The sequence below is a fragment of the Notechis scutatus genome, chromosome Z (genome assembly GCF_049901735.1).
Source record: "Notechis scutatus isolate UNSWTSFEM ecotype Mainland chromosome Z, rNotScu1.2, whole genome shotgun sequence".
NCBI lineage: Eukaryota > Metazoa > Chordata > Lepidosauria > Squamata > Elapidae > Notechis > Notechis scutatus.
The window spans coordinates 257,033-281,487 of NC_142025.1; the positions used below are offsets into that span (position 1 = coordinate 257,033).

The window sequence follows — 24,455 nt, forward strand, 5'->3', positions numbered from 1 at the left end:
GCTTCAGAGTTTAAACCGACCAGAACAAACAAAGTTGCTTCCTGCAAAGGCTCATGTCCCTTTGCTCCTCCTTTATGACTTATGGGAGGGACCAATCACCTCCAAGCCTTACTCCCGAGTTGCCCCTTTGGTCTTAACTATTCTTGTTTTCTGGCGCCTCTGCGCAAGCACGCACTGGGAACAGGCTCCCCCTGTTCCTCTGCCTTGCTGTTGTCAGATTCTGGAAGCTCCTGAGTCAGCACATAACTCCCAGATGGCTCTGGCCCCCTCTCTGTGTCGGACGCAAATCCCTTGTCCAAGTCCTCCCAGACTCAAGAACTGGCCCATGTTCCTCCCCACTGTCTGCTGCCAGCTCCGCAGGCCTCCGGTGGACCACAACAGTATCAGTGCTGGAAGGGACTGTTTATAAAAAGAGAATGAAACCCTCCTAGCTACTCCCTTCTAGCACTGATGCTGTTCACGAGTTGTCTGCAAGAAAACACCCAGCTCAGAGAGCACCAAGGACCACCCCAGTCCTCCTCCTTCCTCATCTTCCTTCCTTCCTTCCTTCCTTCCTTCCTTCCTTCCTTCCTTCCTTCCTTCCTTCCTTCCTTCCTTTCCTTCCTTCCTTCCTTTCCTTCCTTCCTTCCAGTACTGATGACATTCCCTAGTTGGGTCATGAAATGTCTGCAAGGAAACAACCAAGCTTAGAGAGCAATAAGAACCGCCCTCCCAGTCCTCCTCCCTCCCTCCTCTTCCCCTGGTCTTCCACTCCATAACCCTCCTCCCTTCTAGCAATTATGACTTCATCATCAGCTAGTTTGGTAATTAAAGGACTGCAAGAAAATCAGCAGGCTCAGAGAGCACCAAGGACTCCACAGTCTTTTTCCTCTACCACCTCATCTTCCTCCCCTTCATTCCATGTAGAAAATAATGTCAATTATGGAATTGACAAGATTCCTTCCTTCCTCCTTTCCCTCTCCTTCCTTCCTTCCTTCCTTCCTTCCTTCCTTCCTTCCTTCCTTCCTTCCTTCCTTCCTTCCTTCCTCCTCTCCTTCTTTCCTTCCTTCCAGCACTGATGACGTTCCCTAGTTGGCTCATGAAACATCTACAAGGAAACCCCCAAGTTTAGAGAGCAACAACGACCCCACAGTCCTTCCTCCTCCTCTTCCCCCTCCAAACCCCCTCACTAACCCCACTAAGGTTTGACGTAAAATGAGGAAGCTTACCAATTGTAGTCGAACCAGGAGGCATAGCTGGGGATTATGATGTGGTTGGTCTGTTCGGTGACGTTGTCTTCTCCGGCATCGAGGGACCGTCCCTGGTCCCCTTTGTTTGGGTCTTCATCTTCCTGTCGGCGAGAAAGAGAGTTGAAGAGTTGGCAATATTCTTTTCTTCCTCCTCTTCCTCCATCTCTTGGTCCTCCGTCCTCACTTCTCCTCCTTCTCCCTCTTCTCGTTCTCTTCTTCCCTTTTTTTTCTCCTCCTCCTCCCTTCTCCTTTTTTCTCTTTCCTTCTCTCTCCTCCTCCTGTTCCCCTTTTTCTTCTTCTCCCTTTTCCCCTCCTTTCTTTTTCTCCTTCTCCTCCCCCCCCTTTTCTCCTCCTTCTCCTCCTCTTCCCCTTCTTTTTTCTCTTCCTCCCTTCTCCCTTCTTCTCTTTTCTCCTGTTCCTGAGCTATATGACTTTGACCCCCCCACCCCACCCCCAGTTCTCAAAGAAGGTACTGGACATTGGTAACATTTGTCGGAGGAATAAATATTGTGTGAAGGAGAGCACCTTAATGTAAGAGGAGATTGGGGGACGCTTTGTACCCGGGGTCTTCTGAGATTTGGTTACCGGCAAGATTGGTTCGGAGAAAAGAGAAGATTTGTTGCTCAGAATTGAACCATCATCAGTGCGGGAAGGAAGGAAAAGGAGGGAGGAAAGGAAGGGGGGGGGGGAAAGAAGGAAGGACTGTGGAGTCCTGGGTGCTCTCTGAATTTGGTTGTTTTCTCTGAGACGTCTCATGACCCAGCTAGGAAATATCATCAGTGTTAGAAGGGTGGAAGGAAAAGGAGGAAAGGGAGGAGGAAGGGAAGGAAGGAAGAAAAGGAGGGAGGGAGGGAGGGAGGGAGGAACTGGGGGACTTGGTGCTCTCTGAGCTGGGTGGTTTTCTTGCAGACGTCTCATGACCCAACTAGGAAATATCATCAGTGTTAGAAGGGTGGAAGGAAAAGGAGGAAAGGAAGGGAAGGGAAGGAAGAAAAGGAGGGAGGGAGGGAGGGAGGGGGAGGGAGGGAGGAAGGAAGGAAGGAAGGAAGGAAGGAAGGAAGGAAGGAAGGAAGGAAGGAAGGAAGGAAGGAAGGAAGGAAGGAACTGGGGGTCCTTGGTGCTCTCTGAGCTGGGTGGTTTTCTTGCAGACGTCTCATGACCCAACTAGGGAACATCATCAGTGCTAGAAGAGAGAGAGGTTTTTGGAAAGGAGGAGGAGGACTGTGGGGTCTTTGGTGCTCTCTGAGCTTGTGTTAGCGGAGAGTTTATATCGACAGAGAATAAATCAAGAAAAGCCTGCCAAGAAAACTACCCAGTTCAGAGAGCATGAAAGACCCCACAGTCCCTCTTTTCCTCCCTCCCTCCCTTCCTCTTTTCCCTCCTCCTCCTCTCCACAAACCTCCCTCCCTTTTAGCACTGATGATGTTCCCAAGCTGGGTCATGAAACGTCTGCAAGGAAACCACTCAGCTCAGAGAGCACCATGGACCACATACCCCCCAGGCCTTCCTTCCTTCTTTCCTTCCTCTTTTTCTCTTTTCCCTTCTCTTCCTCTCCAGAAACTTCACACCCTTCTAGCCTAACCCTCTCCCTTCTAGCAATGATGATAGATGATCCCTAGCTGGGTCCTGAAATGATGATCCCTAGCTGGGTCCTGAAACGTCTGCAAGCAAACCACCCAGCTCAGAGAGCGCCAAGGGCCCCATGGTCCTTCCTTCTCCTCTCTCTCCTTCTCTCTTTCTCCCTGTCCTTCTCCCTCTCTTTCTCCTCCTCCTATTCTTCCATTCCACAACACCCTCCTTTCCAGCCCTGATGATGTTCCGTAGTTGGATCACAAAACATCTACAAGGAAACACCAAGGGCCCCATAGTCCGTCCTTCCTTCTTTGTCCTTTCTTTTCCTTCCTTCCCCTTCTCCCTCCCTGCTTTTTCTGTGTCCCCCCCCCACCCCACTTCTCATGAACCTCCCTCCTTCCTAACCCCGATGACATTCCCTAGTTGGGCCACGAAACGTCTGCAAGAAAACCTCAAATGACTCCCCAGGACCCCTCAAAAAATGTCCTTTTCATTCAACAAACGTGGAGTGAAACTATCAGAGGTTCAACATATCCCAATTTGCGAAATCTCCCTCCCCCCCCACCCCGATCCTCTGCCCATAATTCAAGTTAGGAGTCATGATTTTTGACGAGAAGATTTGGTGCATAGTTCACCCCCAAAAGCCAGTCAGAGCCCGGCGTGGCCCAAGCAAAGCAAAATTTCCTGGGAGAGATTACTCCTTCTCTTGAGCTAAAAAACCTTCAAAAAGGGGAACTTATTTTGCAACTCAAACAAATGCCACTTCCTTTGCCATCTTTTCTCCAAGATTAGAGTCCAGGCAGGGGTGGGGCTTCCAAAATTTTAGCAACCGGTTCTCCGCCTGGTTGCTGGGGTGTGTGTGGCCATGGTGGGCGTGGCCTAGTCGGCCTCCAGCACCACGGCAGGGGAGGGCATTTTCACCCTCTCCGGGCTCCAGAGGCCCTCTGGAGGCTGGAAACAGGCCCGTTTCTGGTCTTCCAGAGCCTCTAGGCGGCCTGTTTTTCGCCCTCCCTGAGCCTCTGTGTGGGCCTGTATTCATCTGGGATCCAAAATTGGCCACGTGGGGACTCCTGGGACGGGGGGCTAGCCAGGGTGGGATTTGCTGGTTCGCTGAACCGTCCCTAAAATTAGCCACCAGTTAGCAACCGGATCGCACGATCCGGGCAAACTGGTAGCAGCCATACCTGAGTCCAGGAGCCTCGCTGAGGTCCAGCTTCTGTCAACTCATAAAATATTTCTGTGGTCTTTTTAGAGTTGCTAACAGAAAGGGAGGGGAGAGCAGTGCAGCAGCTTGGAAATCGAAAGTGCATTCCATGAATAGTTTTTCAAAGATAGTAACTAGGTGACTGGAGTTCCTGCCGGACAAAATTCTAACTGGAGAGCCTGACTTGATGACTCTGGGCTATGGACGTGTCTCACTGGAGAATATCAATTGTGATACACCCAGGGGGCGGGGGGGAAACCAGGGTCAAGGGTGACAAGGAATGATGTGCCTCAGAGTCGGCTACACCCAGGCGGTGCCGGACATTTTAACTCCCCATAAATACTTTGGAAGTTTTGCTCGAGACTCAGGATTTCATTGGGGGGAACTGCCGGAATCCTGACAGCGCCTTTGTTTGAGGGGAAGTCGAAGCTCCAGGCTGCAAATTAAAATTAATTATTTTTAAAAAAAAATTAAAGAGAAAGAACATTGGCTAACCTTCGCTCCGGCCGTCATCGTCTCGTCATCTTGTTCATCTGCAAGACAAAGAAGACAATGGGAGGCGGATTTGGGTCATTCGCACAATGTCGCCGTTGTATACCACGGAGCGCAGCAAATGCCTGAATGTCACAATATCTACGGCTGCCCTCCCTTCTGCAGGGACTCGACTTACAACTGCAATGGAGGCTAGCCTGTCCGTGGCTAAGTGAGACGGTAGTGAAGTTTGACAATGTTCCTGGCCACCATTAAGTTGAATCCCCATCCTTGGGAGGTTAGTCCTAGGGTCGTGAAGCGAAGCTTAAGGGGGAATCATGAGAGCCCAGACCACTTGCGACCGTTGTAAAGATAAGTCGGAGGGGTTTGAGCGGCTGAATTTTGATTGCTTGAACAAGGGACACTGCGATGATCATTAAGGGGGAAAACACCATCCTAAGTTCCTTTTTTAAGGGCTGTTGTAATGACGGTCGCTAAACGGTCATAAGTCGAGGCCCAGCTGTAAATAAAAAGCCAGAATAAAGTTGGTCTCACCAAGATCTGCGACGGTACCTCCTTTGACTGGTGTGTTTTCGCTGTCCTTCTTCGGATTAACTGCAAAAAGAAATAAGATCAACGTATATATATATAATTTCATATTTGATAGCATTATTTTTATCATTTAAATTTAATTTGTGTTATTTTATTTGATGATATTTTTATTTTATTATTTATTTTATTATTTTTCCTTTATTTTATTCAATTTTACTTTGATATTATTTTAATTGAATTATGTGATTTTATTTTATATTTTATTCTATTTTAATTTTATTTTACTTAATTTTATTCTATTTTATTTATTATTTTAATTTTATTGCTTTAATTTATATTTTACATTATTTATTTTATTCTTTTCACTTTATTATATTCTATTCTATTTTACTTTATTTTATATTATTTTATTATTTTAATTTTGTTTTAATGGAATTGTGATTTTTATTTTATATTGTATTATTTTATTCTATTTTATTTTATTCTATTTTACTTAATTTTGTTCAATTTATTTAATTTTATTATTTTAATTTTATTTAATTTTATTATTTTAATTTATTTTAATTCTTATTCTCTGCTCTTTTTCCATCAAATCAGAATCTTCGACCCGGTGTTTGCCAGACCTGAATGCCAGATCGCTCTCTGAGAGGTCAACACCTCCATCCCCATGTCCATCGTACAGGCAGTCCTCGACTTACGACCACAATGGAGGCCCATCTTTCCGCTGCTAAGCAAGATTTTTGCGAAGCGAACATTGGTCCAAAGTTTAGACTTTCCTTTTGCCACCGTCATTAAGTGAAGGGCTGCAGCTGGTAAGCGAGTTGCACGGTCGTTAAGTGAATCTGGCCCCCCAGTTGTGGAAAGGGATCATGCTGACCCTGGGATGCTGCGACCGTTATAAATAACAGTCGGTTGGCCTGGGGGTGGGGGGGGTGTCTTGATTTTGATCCCATGACTGCGATGGTCGTAAGTGTGAAAAAAGGGTCCTCGGTCACTTTTCCTTTCAGTGCCTTTTCACTTCAAATGGTAACTAAATGAATGGTCGTTAAGATGAGAATTACCTGCATTCTGCAAATAGAGGGTGGGAGGAATCCAGCAACTTTTAAAATTTGGAGACTTCAACTCCCAGAATTCCCAAGCCAGGCATGCTAGACCAACAATCAAGCAGTGAACAAGTACTCCAATCAAGGAATATACCAAGGAGAAAAACATGACACCCCCCCACCCCTCCCTTCTAGCACTGATGACGTTCCCTAGTTGGGTCATGAAACGTCTGCAAGGAAACCCCACACCTCAGAGAGCATCAAGGGCCCCACAATCTTTCCTCCTCCTCCTTCCCCCTCCTTTTCATTCTCCTCCTCCTTTCCTTCATTCTCCTCCTCTTTCTCCCCTTCCTCTCTTCTTGCTCCTTCCTCCTCCTCTTCACCTCTTCCTTGTTCCTTCCTCTTCTTGACCTCTTCTTCCCCTTCCTCTTCTCCTCCTCCTCCTTCCCTTCCTTCCCCCCTCCTCCTCTTCCTTGTTCTTTCCTTCCTCTTCTCAACCTCTTCCTCCCCTTCCTCTCCTCCTCCTCCTTCTTCCCTTCCTTTTCCCCTCCTCCTCCTCTCCCAAAATCCCCCTCCTCCCTTCTAGCCCTGATGGCATTCCCTAGTTGGGTCACAAAATGTCTGCAAGGAAAAACCCCAAGCTCCAAAAGCCCCAAGGACCCCCGCAGTCCTCCCTTCTCCTCCTCCTCATCTTCCTCCTCCCTGAACTCCCCCCTCCCTTCTCGACTGACCTTCCCTGGTTGGATCATAAAACAGAACAAAGAGAGGCCCTGAGGGAGAAACCTATTTCCTTCTCTGTCCAAGCTTTCATTTCGCCCCCGCTCCCCGCAACCATTATGCTATACAGCCTTTCCTATTTTCAAACAAAAAGCATTTTTTGCTAAAAATACTCTATTTACACACACACACACACACACTCCACATGGTTGTGTAGACTCCAGTAACTCGGCTCTCAGATTTTGGAGAAATGGTTGCAGAAATATGTATGTATGTATGTATGTATGTATGTATGTATGTATGTATGTTATTCAGCTTTGTTTGGGTATTTTCCCACGTCATTGTAGTGGTGCTTTTAAAGTTGTAGCAACGTTTGGGCAGAATCTCATCTGCCATCATCAGGCTTCTGCATTGTGTTCGTCTGTGAGTTGAACAGAAACGTTGCTACAACTCTAAAAGCACAACTACAATGACATGGGAAAATATCCGAACAAAGCTGAATAACATACATGTAAGTACCCGCGAAAACTTAAGAAAATATATGTGTGTGTATGTGTGTGTATACACATACATACATATTTAGACACACACACACATATATATACAAAGACACACACACACACATATATATATACATACTAGCTCACTAGTCGTGCTTCGCTACGAAACAATGTGGTCGGGCTTAGTTTTTGGGGAGGAAAATAATGAGGGGGGGGAATTCTGCCTCTGCCTATCAGCATCCATCCAGTATTCATCTGGCTAGCGTCCTGTCAGAGTTGAGGGCTGTTTGGAAATTGAAACTGTAACTGCTCTGTGAGCAAGGATACAGCAAGGAGCCTGCTCTGGACTAAAGCTGTTTAGTGTTGTGAAACTGAAACTGAAACTCCTCTGCTTGTGTTTTGCCTTGGGAACAGATTTCTTTTCAGGTGGGGAGGGGGAGTAGAACTCCTTAGCATCAGAGCGTGTTAATTGCTGTAGAAGAAATACTAATGAAATACTATTGATTCAATGGTCATTTTGAAATATCCTTTCTTAGTGAGCCCCTAGAAGCCTAGAGGAACCAATGGGCCAAATGTCAAGTTTGTAGGCTTTACGGTTCTGGAGATTTTGTGATGATGTGTGAGGGGTATTTTGCTTTTATATATAATTAATTAATTATAGATAGATATAAGATATATACACACACACATATACACACACAGAGATATACATAACTATATATACACACATACACACACACACATATGTATGCATATGAATGTATGCATATAAACACATACACACACACACACACACACACATATATATGTACATATATCAGGCATGATATTCCCCTCTGAAAAAAAAATCGGGGCCGGCCAAAGGAGACCCCCACCGCGCGCCAAGAAATCGCTGCCCAGCTCCCTTTTCCTGCCGCTCAGCGGCCTCCGCTCGCGCCGCCCGCCCGCCCGGGCTCCGCTCAGGTATCCGGCTGGGGCTGTCAGGAGTTGCTACCGCTGGTGCGGCTCCGGTCCCGCATTGCCTCGGGAAGGAAAGGCAAAACCAGGAGCCGCTGCTGCCGTTGCAAAGCGCCGCCGTGGCTCTTCCTTTTTGCCTTTCCCTTCCTGAGGCAACGCGAAACTGGAGCCACGCAGAGCCGCGCCAGCGGTAGCAACTCCTGACTCGGGGCCTCCGAGGGGAGGGGAAGGAGGAGAAGAAGGGGGGGAAGGGGGGGGACGATTCCCAAAAAAATCGGAATTCTGATTTTAATCGGAAGAATATCATGTCTGATATATGTACATGTGGCGGTTGTTCAGCGAGTCATATGTTGGTTGAGCGAATCCGTGGACTCGGGGGGGTGGGGGACACCAATGGGGACGCCACGACTGTCAAAAATGAGTCGGCTGCCCAATGCCTGACTTTGGATTGCAGGGATGTGAACTGTGACAAAAACAAAAACAAAACCTGGACCTCCATCACCAACATCTCATTCAGCAACGGGAATTTTGGTCATCAAGTCAAGGACCGTCCATCTGGAGAAAACCTCCAGATTACGGTTTTCAGAAGCGAGGAAAATAAAAACACAGCGGAGTAAACGGGGGAGACTTCTGTGGGGGTTTGTGTGGTGCAGCTTTGTGTATTGTCCGCGGCTTTGCAACGCACCATTTTTGGGCAGGGCCACCTCCTCAACGTTGGGCACCGGGGTGGGGTCCTCCATGTCTTTGGTCAGATCGTCCTGCTCCTCCTCTTCTTTCTGACCGCGTCGCTTGCCATAGAGGCTGGCTTGTCTGAAAGGGGAGTGAGGGGTGGGGGTAGACAAAAGTAGAAGAGACCACCCTTGAGTGACCCTTTTCTGCACAGGGGGTGGACCATGGGTTAGGGTTTCCCCCCCCACCCCTGTCAACCTGAAAATGGGTGGGCTTCAACTCTCAAGTGGTCCTGAGTTAGCATGTTGAGCAACATCTCTTTCTCTGTCACTTTCATCCATTCATCTCTTCATCTCTCCACCCATCCTTCCACCCACCCATCTCTCCATTCACCCCTCCCTTAATCCATCTCTCCATCCATCCATTCATCCATCCATCCATCCATCCACCATATCCCTCCCTCCCTCCATTCACCCTCCCACCTCTCCTCTATCCCTTCATCTCTCCATCCATCCATCCCTCCATTCTCCCACCCATCCCTCGACCACCCATCTCCCCACCTCTCCATCCCTCCATTCACCCACCCACCTATCCCTCCCTCCCTCCATTCACCCACCCACCTATCCCTCCCTCCCTCCATTCACCCACCCATCTCGCCATCTCTCTCTCTCTCTCTCTCTCTCTCTCTCTCTCCCTCCCTCCACTCACCAATCTCTCCATTCATTCCCCCACCCAGGTGTTTCTCAACCACGGCCACCTAGAAGACGGCTGGCCTTCAACATAAGATAGAATGAGGATAACAGGAGAAAGGAGCGACAGGTTAACGAGTCCCCAACGGAACAGTCTCTTTCTGACTGATCAGCCGAGATGGGAGGGAATGAGCACCTCCTTCTCCTGCAGGATTGTGAATGGATCCACCTTGGGAGGTGGCAGATCATCTCCTTCCTCCTCTCGGTCACGTTAACCACAAACTCACTGCCACTTGATGGGTAATTCAATCCATCCATCCATCCATCCAAGGACCATACCCTTTCTTGCCAACTTTCTTCCTGGATTCCACTGGGGTGGGAGGTGGTGGGGGTGAAGGAGAGGCCTTCCTCTTACGGGTCCCGGCCGCTGCCTTCCTATCTCGCCGTTCGGGGCTACGGACCGGCTGCTGAAAAAAGAAAGAGACGGTCCAACCAGGCTCCCCTTTCCCCAGGACCCATCGTCCATGTCTCATCCAGCAGCTGGTTCCTCAGGGGTCCTGCCTTTGAAAATGATCCAGGAACCTGTGGCAGGTTCCCCCAAAGGGGCTTTGAGGCAAGATTAGATGGGCACTGAGGGTCCCACCACTGGCAAGATTCACAGGTGTTATGGGCCTCTTCTCTTAAGGAGGTCCATCTGGTGGGACCCAGAAGAAGGACATTCTACAGTGGTGGTTCCCTCCATGTTCTTTGAAGGACCTCTTATCTCAGTTACATCCATCTGACCCACCACAGCAAGGAGGGAAGGAGATGTTATGGGTCTCCTCTCCTAAGAAGGTCCACCTGGGGGAACTAAGGAAGTAGTATTAGGGTTAAGGTCCAGCCACTGGTCTAAAATGGTCTAGGGTCTCCTTGCTTGAGCAGAAAACCTCCAAGGTCCCTTCCAGATTATTTTCCCTTCTTTCCTCCTCTCTTTTCCTTTTCTTCCTCTTTCCTACTCCCACCCATCTTTTCTCTCTTCCCTTCTTCTCCTCTTCCCTTTACCCTTTTTAACCTCTCTCCTCTTCCTACCTTCCCTTCCTCTCTCCTTTCTCCTTCTCCTCTCTCCCCCTCCATTCTATCTCTTCCCCTTTTCCTCTTCCCTTCTTTTTCCTTTCTTCCCCTCCCTCCCCTCCCCTCTGCCTTCTCCCTCTTCCCATCTTTTCTTCCCTTTCCCCTTTTAACCTCTCTCCTCTTCCCTCCTTCCTTCCTTCCCTCCCTCCCTCCCAGTATCACCTCTATCCCAAGAAGCCAAAAGCATCACCTCTTCGTTTCTCAGGTAGATCCGTTGTCGAAAACTGACCGGCTTCTTGTTCTCATCCACCTCATAATCTTCTTCATTCATCCATTCATTGAAGACGTCCATGTCCAAGATCCATCGGGCGTGGACCTAGCCCAAACAAGCAGAATCATCAGAATCGTCTTGAAGGACAGGCAGTCCTCGACCTACAACCGCCGTTCAGCCCAAAATTATGGCTGCTACGCGAGAAATCGGGAGTTTTGCCTGATTTTAGGATTTTTCCTGCCACCACTGTTAAGTGAAATGCTGCAGTCGTTAAGTGGGGAACCCGGTTGTTAAGTGACTCTGGCTTTCCCCATTCAGTTGGCTGGTCAGGAGGTCACCAAAGGGTCATGTAACCCCGGGGTGCTGTGACCGTTGTAAATGGCCATGGCCTCCAGCCCCCTCACCATTTAGGAGAACTTCATTCTGATGTTTGACATTTTTTGCGGGGGTCATCTTGTGTGCGCAAACCGTACGCGTAATTTCTCTTCTCTAAGAATTAGTAATGCCTCCAGCGGGAAGTCACTGAAAAAGCAGGGACTGTCACAGCCTCCGCCCACCAAGAAGCAAGACGCACCTTCCAAGGCTTTTCGGGAATTGGAGGCTCTTCGATCTCTGCTTCGACTTCGCTCACATGGACCCAGGTGTCATAGCTGAAAGGTTAAAAAAGAAAAAAAGAAAAAGGTTGGTTAGACTGCTCTGACAGGATGGAGCACAAGAGACATGACTGTCTATCTATCTATCTATCTATCTATCTATCTATCTATCTATCTACTTACTTATCTATCTCTATCCATCTCTATCTCTATACATCTGTCTGTCTATCTATCTGTCTATCTATCATCTATCTATCTATCTATCTATCTATCTATCTATCTATCTATCTATCTATCTATCTATCACCTATCTATCCATCTAGTATCTATCTCTCAGCTATATATCTATCCATCCATCATCTATCCATCTATCTAATATCCATCTACCTATCTATGTATCGATCTATCTATATATATAGATCTATCCATCCTGTATTTACCTATTTACCTGTCTATCCATCCATTATCTATCTATACATCTTCTAATATCTCTCATCTATCCATCCATCCATCCATTTAGTATCTAACTAGTATATCTATGTATCTACCCATCTATTCATCTAGGATCTATATCTACCCATCCATTGATCCATTCATCCATCAATCAAATTATCTACCTAGCTATCCACCTACCCACCATCCATCCTTCCTTCCATCCATAAATCCATCCATCCATCCATAATCAAACTATATATCCATCATCTATCCATCTATCCATCCATCTAGTATCATCTACCTACCTATCTATGTATCTATCTATAGATCTATCCACCCCATATTTACTTATCTATTTACCTGTGTCTATCCATCCAGTATCTATCTATACATCTAATAACTCTCTCATCTATCCATCCATCCATCTAGTATCCATCCATCCATCCATTTAGTATCAATCTAGTATCTATCTATCCACCTATGTATCTACCTATCTACCCATCTAGTATCTATCCATCTACCCATTAGTATCTATTTATCCATCGATCTATATCCATCTATCGATCTACCCATCCATCATCTATCTATCCATGTTTAGTTTAGTTTACTTTATTGTCATTGCACCTCATACAACGAAATCAAACACCATCTTCAGTGCACATCATGACCGTGACCATGAAAATAAACACAAACACACATCCTTCACCTTTCACACATTGAACCGGAAACCCCCTACACCACACCAACACTGCACTATACAGCAGAATTCAAAAGAGCTCCTGCCCTGGGATAGATGCTGTTTTTCAGCCTACTTGTCCTTGTTTTTATTATTTTGTATCGTCTGCCAGATGGTAATAGTTCAAAAAAAAGGGGGTTCCCAGGATGAGATGGATCTTTGAGAATGTTTTGAACTTCCTTAAGGCAGCGGGAGCTATAAAGCTCTTCCAAAGAGGGGAGAGGGCAACCCATGATCCTCTGAGGGGCAATGACCTTAACCCTCTGGAGTGCTGTCCTATCTGCCACGGTGCAATTGGAAAACCATACAGAGGTGCACTAAGTTCAGATGCTCTTTATGGTGCAGCGGTAGAAGGTCACCAGCAGTTTCTCATTCTGTTGTTATTTCCTGAGCAGTCTCAGGTAGTATAATCTCTGCTGGGCCCTTTTGACCAGGGCTGCAATGTGAGCCCCCCAGGTCATGTCCTCTTTTAGGGTAACACCAAGAAACTTAAAACTGGCCACTTGCTCCACTCGGTCTCCATGGATAAGCAAGGGATGGATGTCTGATCTGTTCCTTCTATATAGTCCACTATAAGCTCCTTGGTCTTAATGGTGTTGAGGACCAAGTTATTGTCTTCACACCACGAAAGCAACCGTTGGTCCACCTCATCTTGGCAGGCAGTCATTCCCCCCCCCCCCCAGATGAGTCCCACCACTGTTGTATCATCTGCAAATTTAGCAAGAGTATTACTAGCGTGAGTGGGAATGCAGTCATGCACAGAAAGAGTATAGAGTAAGGGACTCAACAAGCAACCCTGTGGTGTACCAGTGTTAAGAATAAGGGCTGAAGAGGTATGATTACCTAATCTGACCCTCTGTGAGCGGCCAGACAGGAAATCCATAATCCAAAGGCAGATTGAATGAGAAAGCCCAAGGTCCAGAAGTTTAGACACTAGTCTATGTGGAAGAATTGTGTTAAATGCAGAACTAAAATCCACAAAAAGCATCCTCACATAGCCCTCTCACTGTTCTAGCTGAGTCAGAGCAGTGTGAAGAGCGATGGCTATAGCGTCCTCTGTAGATCTATTTTTTCTGTATGCAAACTGGTGTTTGTCAAATGTATGCGGAAGACCAGAAATGATGTGCCAGCAGACCAATTTCTCAAAGCACTTCATGATGATAGGAGTAAGTGCCACCGGTCTGTAATCGTTGAGGTTATTGATAGGGAACTTCTTTGGCAGCAGAACAATGGTGGAAGCCTTCAAACAAGATGGAATAGTGGACTGGGATAGAGACCGGTTGAAGATCCTGGTAAAGACTCCAGCCGACTGATCAGCACAGTCTTTAAGCACTCAGCCAGAGATACTGTCAGGACCGGCAGCCTTTCTAGGGTTCACAGCCCTCAAAATGCTCCTCACCTCCTGTTCCTCCACAATGAGGTGGGTGCTACAATTGGCTGGTGGTTGTATTTTATCTGTCTCTGGTGTCTCCACTTCAAAGCGAGCAAAGAAATGATTCAGTTCCTCTGCCAATGAAGCCTCCCCCTCAGCAGGGATGACATTGGTCGGTTGATGGTTTGTAATGTAGTATCTATATCCATCCATCTTGTATCTATTTATCCATACATCTAGTATCTGTCCATCTATTGATCTATTCATAATCAAACTATCTATCCATCCATCTACCCACCCACTTATCCATCTATCCACCCACCACCATCTATCTATTCATCCATCCATCCTTCCTTCCATCCATAAATCCATTCATCCATAATAAAACTATCTATCTATCCAGCCAGTCAGCCTCTATTCATTTATCTATCCATCCATCCACCCATCCAATTTATTTGCAATTAAATGGGCAAAAAAGATCTACTGGTCTATCTACCCTTTGAATTTGGTATCTGTCGTCTTTTTCACTTCTTTTTTTTTAATTCCTCAACTTACAATTGACACCAAGTCCTAACATTTCCATTGCTAAGTGAGGTTTGCCCCATTTTATGACTTTTCTTGCCACAGTTGTTAAAAGAATCACTGCGCTTGTTAAAGTTAGTTACACGGCTGTTCAGTGAATCTTTTGATGGTCAGACGGTCACAAAAGGGGATAAATGTGATCCCGGGACATTGCAAACGTCATAAATACGAATCAGTGGCCAAGCATCTGAATTTTGATCTCTTCATCATCTTGGGGATGCTGCAACAGCCATTAAGGGTGAAAAACGGGTGTAAGTCACTTTTTTTCCGTGCCGTGGTCACTAAATGAACTGTCGTAAATCAAGAACTAGCTGTATTGTAATGTCAGATTGCCAAGGCCTTGTGGATTACCTGTCTGGGTAATAACCCCAATGCACCAGGATTTGCTTGTCTTTTCTCATCACCGGTCTCAGCCACTCATCTGCCAGGAAGAGAAATCAAATGACATCTGCCTATTTATTCATTTAATTTATTCATTACGTACGGAGTGACGGAATCCGACATTCATGTATCAAATTCATCAAACCGGCATAGAGAAACATGTATCAAAATATAAAAACACCAGTTTCAAGCAGCAACTGGACTTTCTTCGGAAAGTGGCAACTGGATTTTATTTTTCATGAAGAGGTTTTGCTTCTCATCCAAGAAGCTTCTTCAGTTCAGAGTCAGGAAATCAATTGTTTCTCAGAAGGGAGGAAGCCTCTTTGGATTGAAAAGCAAAATCTCTTCAAGGACAAAAAAACCCCAAGAAAGTCCAGGTTGCCTTTTGAAGAAAAAGGGACATTCAAACACCTGGATGAGTGAGAATCTCCAAAGACATGTCCTCATGGTCCCGAGTAGTGCAAATGGGGATGGAGCCTTGATGTTTTCTGCCGTGTCCATACACAGGCTCCACCCCCACTTGCACTACTTGGGTGACTCTGGGGACACAGGTAAGTTTCCAAATGGTCTCAACAGCGCTCTAAAAGAATGCCAGCCTGGCTGCAAGAATTTATATCAGGGGGGTCTTCAAACTTGACAGCTTTAAGACTTGTGGACTTCAACTCCCAGAATTCCTCCTCCAGTCATGTTAGCTCGGGAATTCTGGGAGTTGAAGTCCACAAGTCTTAAACTTGCCACATTTGAAGACCCTGGATTTATACCCTTCCATTCCCCAACATCCAGTCCCAGCTGAAGAAACATCTCAGCAACCATCAGCGGAGGCTTTTAAGAAGAAACTGGACAAGGATTTGTCTGAAATTGTATCGGGTTTCCTGCTCGAGCTAGGGGGTTGGACTAGAAGACCAACCAGGTCCCTTCCAGCTTGGTGACTCTGTACTTCAGGTGAGAAACCAGATCAGAAAGGATTCAGAAGACCCAGGGGCCAACGTGCCTGGGAAAATGCTGCCCTCCAGTGGAAAAACTCTGGAGAACATCTGCAGGATCAGCCAACCACCTCATCTCTGCATGCCAGTCACAACGGACAAATATGTCCTTTTAAGGCCCTAGAGGCAAATGGCACCTATATTTTGAACACTATTTTAATCTATATACAGGATATATAAGCGCGAAATACCACTCCCGCATCATTACAAAATCTCCCGAACCGTCAAGCCTACCAACTTGACATTTGGCACGTATGTGCCTCTTGGCTTCCAGGGGCTCGCTCACTAAGCAAGGATTTTTCAAAATGACCCTCAGACCCCTTATTAGTATTTCCTATATTATTATTATTAACACGCTCTGATGCTAAAGAGTTCTACTCCCCCTCCCCACCTGGAAAGAAATCTCTTCCAAATGCAAAACACAAGCAGAGGAGAGGAGTTTCACTTTCACAACACCAAGCAGCTTTAGTCCAGAAGAGCTGAGCTAACCCACACCCAGACTCCTTGCTGTCTCCTTCTTGCTAACAGCAAATACGGTTTCAGTTTCCAAACAGCCCTCCATTCTCTCACACGCTGACAGGATGCTAGCCAGATTAGTATTGATGGATGCTGGTAGGCAGAGGCAGAATCCCACCCCCCTTATTTTCCTCACCAAAAACTAAGCCCGACCACATAGTTTCCTAGCGAAACACGGGTAGCGAGCTAGTAGAATATTATAAAGGTGTGTCGAACCTTCATCCAGTGAGGTAGGAACAGGGTATATATGATGTGTGGCCTTCGACTTGTCATCCGTGACCGTCCCCTAAGAGGGAAAAAAAACAGAGAGTAATAGCATATAAGCTTGCTGCTTTTCTTGGAGAAGTTTCATAACCCAACTAGGTAACACCCTCAGGGCTAGAAGGGAGGGGATTTATTGAGAGGAGGAAAAAGACTGTGGGGTCCTTGGTGCTCTCTGAGCTGGGTGGTTTTCTTGCAGACGTTTCATGACCCAACTAGGGAACATCAGGAAGGAAGGAAGGAAGGAAGGAAGGAAGGAAGGAAGGAAGGAAGGAAGGAAGGAAGGAAGGAAGGAAGGAAGGAAGGAAGGAAGGAAGGAAGGAAGGAAGGAAGGGACTAGATGGTCCTTGGTGCTCTCTGAATTGGGTGGTTTTCTTGCAGACGTTTCATGACCAAACTAGGGAACATCATCAGTGCTAGAAGGGAGGGGGGTTTGTGGGGAGGGGGAGGAGGAGGAGGAAGAGGAGGAGGAGAAGGAGTCATTGTGTCTTTGAGCTTGGTTGTGTTCTTTCAGACATTTCATGACCCAAACTAGGGAACATCATCAGTGCTAGAAGGGAGGGGGGTTTGTAGGGAGGGGGAGGATGAGGACTATGGGATTCTTGGTGCTCTGAGCTTGGTGGCTTCCGCGGAGACATTTCATGACCCAACTAGGTAACAGCATCAGTGCTAGAAGGGGGGTTGATATCTCTTTCTCTCTATACGGTCCCTTCTAACATTAACAAAATTACCTAGCTGGGTTATGAAACGTCTCCAAGAAAGCAACCAAGGACCCAACACACAGACTGCAGTTGTGAGCCCCAAGGGGCAGTTTTGAGAACTTCCTGTCTCATTTTTCCCAAATGGCTTCATTATCCCACAAGAAAACCGCGTGGGGATCTGGCAGTTTTGACCTCATTACCTGATGGCGTTTGACAATGTCTTTGAGCTTGTTAGCCACTTTCAGCTCGATGTCCGGAATGAGGTAGATGCTTGGTCTGCTCAGACAGTTATTCTGGAAAAAAAATAACAACAACAACAATAATAAAGGAATTAAAAAGTAGCCAGCAATGAACTTTTTTGATCCTAAGACGGCAGCAGAATCAGACAGTGGGGAGGAGCATGGGCCCGTCCAGGAGTCTGGGGAGGACTCGGATGAGAGTCCTGCGTCCGATACAGAGATGGGGCCAGGACCACCTGGGAGTGGGGTGCTGTCTCTGGAGCCTCCGGAGTCTCTCAGCAGCGAGGCAGAGGACCCAGGGGAGCCTGTTCCCAGTGCACGCTTGCACAGAGCTGCCACAAGGCAAGAGCAGCTGAGACAAAAGGGGCGACTCGGGTGTAAGGCTGGGAAGTGATTGCCCTTCCCTTAAGGGATAAAGGACAGGCAAAGGGACAGGAGTCTTTGCAGGAGGCAACGTTGTTCGCTCTGTTCAAATTAAACCTTGGAGCTCTGTGGGGACTTTGTACTCCGGTTGGTTTTTTACAGTTTGGCATTTTAGTTGTTGGCAGCAATTCAAAGGAGAGAAAGGTGAGTGCTTATTTCGAGGGACTGTTTGGGACTCATTACGGGCTGGGAATGAACATAATTCCCAGCCATTGAAATAAAGAGAATTGTTTGGACTAAGTGTGTGCTTAATTATGGTCTCAGGAAGCTTTGGTCAGAACAAGGATAGAAATTAAATACTGCATTCAAATAAATAAATAAACATACACATACACACAAATACAGATACACACAGACACCTGTGTATCTATATGTACATATGTATAGGATATATTTTTAATATATATCATTCACATATACATATACATTTATACACACAAACACACACATGTATATACATGTGTGTACAGCTAGCAACAGTGTGTATATACGTGTGTATATAGCTAGCAATAGCTATTAGACTTATATACTGCTTTATAGTGCTTTACAGCCTTCTCTAAGCACTTTACAGAGTCAGCCTCTTGCCCCCAACAATCTGGGTCCTCATTTTACCCACCTAGGAAGGGTGGAAGTCTGACACACACACACACATATATACACACACACATACACACACACATACATATATTATAATATATGTATGTATGTATAAAAAATACGGGATAAAAAATATAAATATTGCATTCAAATAATAACCCATTAGTCCTATCGTAAACAATATCATAAACAATACAAATTTAATACTTCAAGAAGATATTGATATTTATCTCTAGGAAAACTGCATTCTTTTAACCTGTTTCTAACTGCCCATGATGCTTGCCGTTTAATCAAATTATGTATATTTTAGATATATATTTATTTTTAGAGACTGACAAAGAATCAGCCTTTAGGGGGGGAAAAGGGAAGAGATTATTATTTTTTCCTTAAAAGTACTTCAGGGATGGTTGGTTGATGTCGAGTTGATGCAGCCGTGTATAATACATATGTATGATATATATGTTTTATTATATTTATTCTGAGAGGCCCAAATCCCTGAAGCACCTCAAAAGCCATTTCCGAGACCCCCACAATCCAAAATAACATTTTCAGCCTTGCCTGCACTAATGTTTTCTCAATGTTCATGAACATTTCCACGTTTCGGTCCATCCGCGAAGGGTTTTGCAAGTCGAATCGCCTCCTGTGAAGAAAATAAGGCAGAGAGAAGAAATGTGTGTGTGTTTTGTGTTTTCTTTTTATAGTTATTATCATGTACACCGAAGATAGCATTTAATTTTGTCATACGAGGTGCAATGAGGGGGGTATTTATCATCATTCAGGATGAGCAGAAATGCAATTCTCACGCCATCCTTGACTTGCAACCGCCAGCGGCCCACCCCGCTGCTAAGCAAGATGTCAATGAAGTGCGCCCTGCCCCATTTTACTTTTCCAGCCACATTTGTTGAAGGAATTGCTGCAGTCGTTAAATTAGGGAGCCAATTCTTAAGTGAATCTGGCTTTCCCCAGTTTGCTCGTCAGAAGGCCGCAAAAAGGGAATCGCATGACGCCCAACCATCACAAACTGGAATGGGTTGAAGTTGGATTCCATGATCACGGGGATGCTACAACAGGCGTAAGTGTGGAAAACAGTCATAAGTCGTATTTTGAAAATGGTCATAAGTCACATCTTTTGGTGCTGTTAACTCTGAACATTCACTAAACGAACTGTTGTAAGTCAAGGATTACCTGTGTTATCAGTCAGGAGGGCAATAAATGCACTTATTCTCAGCCGGTAGGCAGTCCCTGACTTACAACCAGCACTGGGAGCAGAATTTCCATCACTAAGCAAGGCAGCGGGCTCAGCGAGCCTCCCCCAAATTTGATAACCTTTGTCCGGCTGTTAAGCAATTGCAGCAGTTGTTAAAAGTGAATCACAAGGTTGTTAAAACGATCGGGCTCCGCCCCTCACGGAGGTTGCTCATCAGAAGGTCCCAAACACAAGACCCCCAGGATGGTGTAACTGGTGGTAAATACAAGCGCATTGCCAATTCAAGGACCCACGAGTACGGTTGTTAAAGTACAAGAAATGGTCGGGGAATTATTCTTTTTTAAATATAATAGTGGCCTACTCAGAAATTAATAAGAGGATAGAGCAGGGGGACCTTCAAACTTGATAGCTTTAAGACGTGTGGATTTCAACTCCCAGAATTCCTCCTCCAGTCATGTTACCTCAGGAATTCTGGGAGTTGAAGTCCACAAGCCTTAAACTTGCCAAGGTTGAAGACCCTTGGGCTACATAATGGAGATTTATAATTTAATTTAAATGTGTGAAATGCTATGAGAATTATATAATTTAAACACTGCAACTATGATTAATATATAATTGGTAGCAAAAGGAGTGAGGTTAAGAAGATAGAGATGGACCTTAAAAATAACATGCGGTAATATTGAATCATTAAGATTGATCATTTAATAATTATACATATGAATATCAAACTCAAAAAATTGTCAACTACATTGAGGAATAGAATAGAATAGAATAGAATAGAATAGAATAGAATAGAATAGAATAGAACAGAACAGAACAGAACAGAATTCTTTATTGGCTAAGTGTGAATGGACACCCAAGGAATTTGTCTTGGTGCAAATGCTCTCAGTGTCCATAAAAGAAAAGATACATTCATCAAGAGTCAAGAATCATCAGGTACAACACTTAATGATAGTCATAGGGTACAATAAGCAATCAAATCATACTAGGAAACAGTCAATATTAAATCCTAAGGATACAAGCGACCAGGTTACAGTTATACAGTCACAAGTGGGAGGGGATGGGTGATAAGGAGTGGTAAGAAGATTAATAGTAATAGTAATGCAGATGTCAACTCATAAAACATTCCTATGCCTGTTTTAGTAGTTGCCATAAAAAAGGGGGGGGGGAGAGGAAGGAAATCTGAAAGAGCAGTGCAGCAGTTTAGAAACTGAAAGTACATTCCAACTCTTATCTTTAAAATACTGTAACTAAACTACCAGAGCTTTTGCCCTCGAATATATTTAATTGGAGAATGTGAATGAGGACACCCAGCCCGTAATTGGAGATTATGATTGATGACACCCAGCTCGAGAACAGGCTCAATTAGAGAATCTGGTTTATGAGACCCCCAGGAGGGGGTGGGGAAACAGGGTCACAGGGGACTGTAAATTACGTAGGCCGGAGTTGGCTTCATACAGGGCAGTGCCAGTATGTCGCCTCTAATGCATCCTTTGAAGTTTTTTTAAGTTTGGCTCCAGAATCATGATTTAATTAGGGTGATTGCTGGAATCCTGACAGCAGACTTTGTAAATAGTTGGATAGTATTGAGGGAATTATTTGTTTAGCAGAGTGATGGCGTTCAGGGAAAAACTTTGCTTGTGTCTAGTTGTTCTGATGTGCAGTGCTCTATAGTGCCATTTGAGGGGAGGAGTTGAAACAGTTCATGTCCAAGATGTGAAGGGTCTGTAAATATTTTCACAGCCCTCTTTTTGACCTGTGCAGTATACAGGTCCTGGATTGATAGGCAGGTTGGTAGTAATAACTACTCTCTGAAGTCGGTGTCTGTCTTGTTGGGTTGCAGAACCAAACCAGACAGTGATAGAGGTGCAGATGACAAGACTCAATAATTCCTCTGTTGAACTGTATCAACAGTTCTATATAGAATATAGAGACTGACCAAAAAATATCGTACTGTAATATTGAATAATTAAGATTGATCATTTAATGATTATATGTATTAATACCAAACTTGAAAAATTGCCAACTATATTAAGGAAAAGGAATAGTGTTCTATTTGTATCAAAATGTAAGACGCTACGGAACCACACTGGTCACACATTGATTCTGGTTGTAACCAAAAAATACAACATTTATTGTATCAAAAAAAAAAAAAAAAAGCATGAGAAGCGGCCCGTACGGCTCTTTTTTTGAGAAGTCCGGTCACTAAAAGGAGCGGCCGTTAAGTCGAGGACAACTTGCGGGGATCGGAAACTCACCACCCTTGCTCATTCTTGTACTTGTAAGCGGCCCCAAGGATGTAACACAAGGTCCCTCCGGCTTTGAAATCCAGGAAACACTTGGCCTGAAAGACAAAACCAGTTGCGGGTTGTGGTTTTTCCCCCCCTCCCTTCCTGACAAACCTGAAACACGCAACTGGTCACACAAATCGCACAACAAATGATTGGCCAACGGTTGGCAAGTTCGCCACACAGATTGGCCATCGAGAGAACCGGATTGGACAAGGAGAAAAGATGCGGGCCATGAAGCTAGGAGGCAGTGAGTTCTAGTCCCGCCTTAGGCACAAAAGCCACCTGGCTGACTCTGGGCCAATCACTAGGAGGCTGGGAGTTCTAGTCCCACCTTAGGCATGAAGCCAAGGGCCAACTGTTGGCATCCCGTGTTCTACCCACAAAGACTTCCACTGAAGACCCACAACAGGGGTCCCTACCCTCAATACTAACCGGAAACTTGGTGAAGGCGGGATTGGCCACATGTTTTCCAAAGGCATCTTCCTGGAACTGCAGCAATTGGGACACCAGCCCAGCCAGGGTTTTATTGGTCGGTGCGTCGGCCTGGACATACTGTGAAAGGAAGACACAACACAATTGTGGGTGTTACTTTTCCGTCTGGATGCAGAACCACAACATTGGCCGTAACCCTGAGCGCAGCATGGGTCATCTTGGTTTGTTTGAATCCTGATTCTCCCAATGAGGAGAAGCTGTTGCAGATGGAAGTCAGGTAGCGAGGGGGGCTGTCCCCTGAGTTACAACCACACGTTTAGTGACCAAAGTTAGATAGAGCAGCCCCAGAAAAAACAGCCAATTTCTTAAGAGCAAGGAAAATGTATGTGGCTAAGCCAGACAGTGAAGGGAGGGTTGCCCCGTTTTATGACCTCTCTTCCTGCAGTTCTTAAGTGTTCTGACCTAGGCTTCCCAAGATCATAAAGCCGACTCCTCGTCCTGATAAAACATCTATTATTTAGGTTATAAATTGAATTCCTCTCCAGTAAAGTCTCGGCCAACTGTCTTTCGAGAGATTTCACAACTACAGACCTTTATCAGGCTTGGAGAGTTGCCAGGCTGATAGCTTCCAAATGCCACGCTGTAGCAGCAATGACTTGGCAAGAAGTCAGGAACAGATCTTCACCCGAATGAACTGAACTAATTGTCCCCTGCAAACCCCACTCGCCTTTTGCTTCTCTTTATTCCCTCTGGGAGGGGCCATTCATCATCCACCTGTGGCTTTACTCCTGAGTTGACCCTTGTTCCTTAACTGTTCCCTTCTCCTGGCAGCTCTGCGCATGTGCACACTGGGAACAGGCTCCAGCAGTTCTTTCCCACTTATCTCTGACTCTGAAGGCAGCCGAAGGCAGCTGATAACTGTCAGACAGCTCTGACTCATATCTGCCCCAGACTCCAGAACTGGCCCATGTTCCTCCTCAACCTTCTCACTGTCTGAGTCTGCCGCCAGCTCCGTTGGCAGGCCACAAACATAAAGTGAATCGCCCCAGTTGTCAAGTCAGACCGTCGTTAAAATGAATTTGGCTTCCCCATGGACTTTGCTCATCATACGCTTGCCAAAGGGGATCACCTGACCCCGAGACACTGAAACCCTTGTAAATCCGAGCCGGTTGCCAAGAATCTCAATTTTGATCACTTGACCGTATGGGGATGCTGCAAGGGTTGTTACGTGTGAAAAATGGTCATAAGAGACTTTTTTTTCAATGCTGTTGTAAGTTTGAATGATCTGTTGTTAAGTCAAGGACTACTTTCTTAAGCTCCACCAACAGGGGACCTGATCAGCAAATGTAGGATTGTCAGGAATTAGTCTCCTGCTTGAGCAGGGGTTGGACTACATGACCACCAAGACCCCTTCCAACTCTGTAATGCTGTAAGGATCTCCTGCTCGAGCAGGGGTTGGATTAGAAGACCTCCAAGGTCCCTTTCAATTGTGTATTTCTGTAAGGATCTCCTGCTCGAGCAGGGGTTGGACTAGATCAGGGTCCCCAACCACCGGTCCGCGGACGGTACCGTCCGCGGAACAAGTCCTACCGGGTCTAGTTGCTGGGCGCCGCCATCTTTTGATGAAAAAGTGCTTCCGGTGAGCTTTTCCGGTAGAAAGCTCACTGGAAGCACTTTTTCATCAAGAAAAGATGGCGGCGCCCAGCTAATGCCGGTACCGGGCCGCGGCATAAGAAAGGTTGGGGATCACTGGACTAGATGACTTCCAAGGCCCCTTCCAAC

The 24,455-nt window shown here is 45.8% G+C and overlaps 1 protein-coding gene across 1 annotated transcript in view; it reads right to left on the bottom strand.

Annotated features, from left to right (window-relative positions):
- The window catches only part of SMARCC1 (SWI/SNF related BAF chromatin remodeling complex subunit C1), a 73,488-nt gene that overhangs the window by 41,775 nt on the left and 7,258 nt on the right, over positions 1-24,455 (bottom strand). Inside the window, 13 exon segments of the mRNA XM_087945998.1 lie at positions 1,209-1,330; positions 4,501-4,538; positions 5,032-5,091; positions 8,931-9,055; positions 9,943-10,070; positions 10,904-11,029; positions 11,499-11,574; positions 14,994-15,063; positions 16,739-16,808; positions 17,685-17,777; positions 19,302-19,383; positions 22,209-22,294; positions 22,674-22,793. Coding sequence (XP_087802124.1) covers positions 1,209-1,330; positions 4,501-4,538; positions 5,032-5,091; positions 8,931-9,055; positions 9,943-10,070; positions 10,904-11,029; positions 11,499-11,574; positions 14,994-15,063; positions 16,739-16,808; positions 17,685-17,777; positions 19,302-19,383; positions 22,209-22,294; positions 22,674-22,793 — 1,196 coding nt within the window.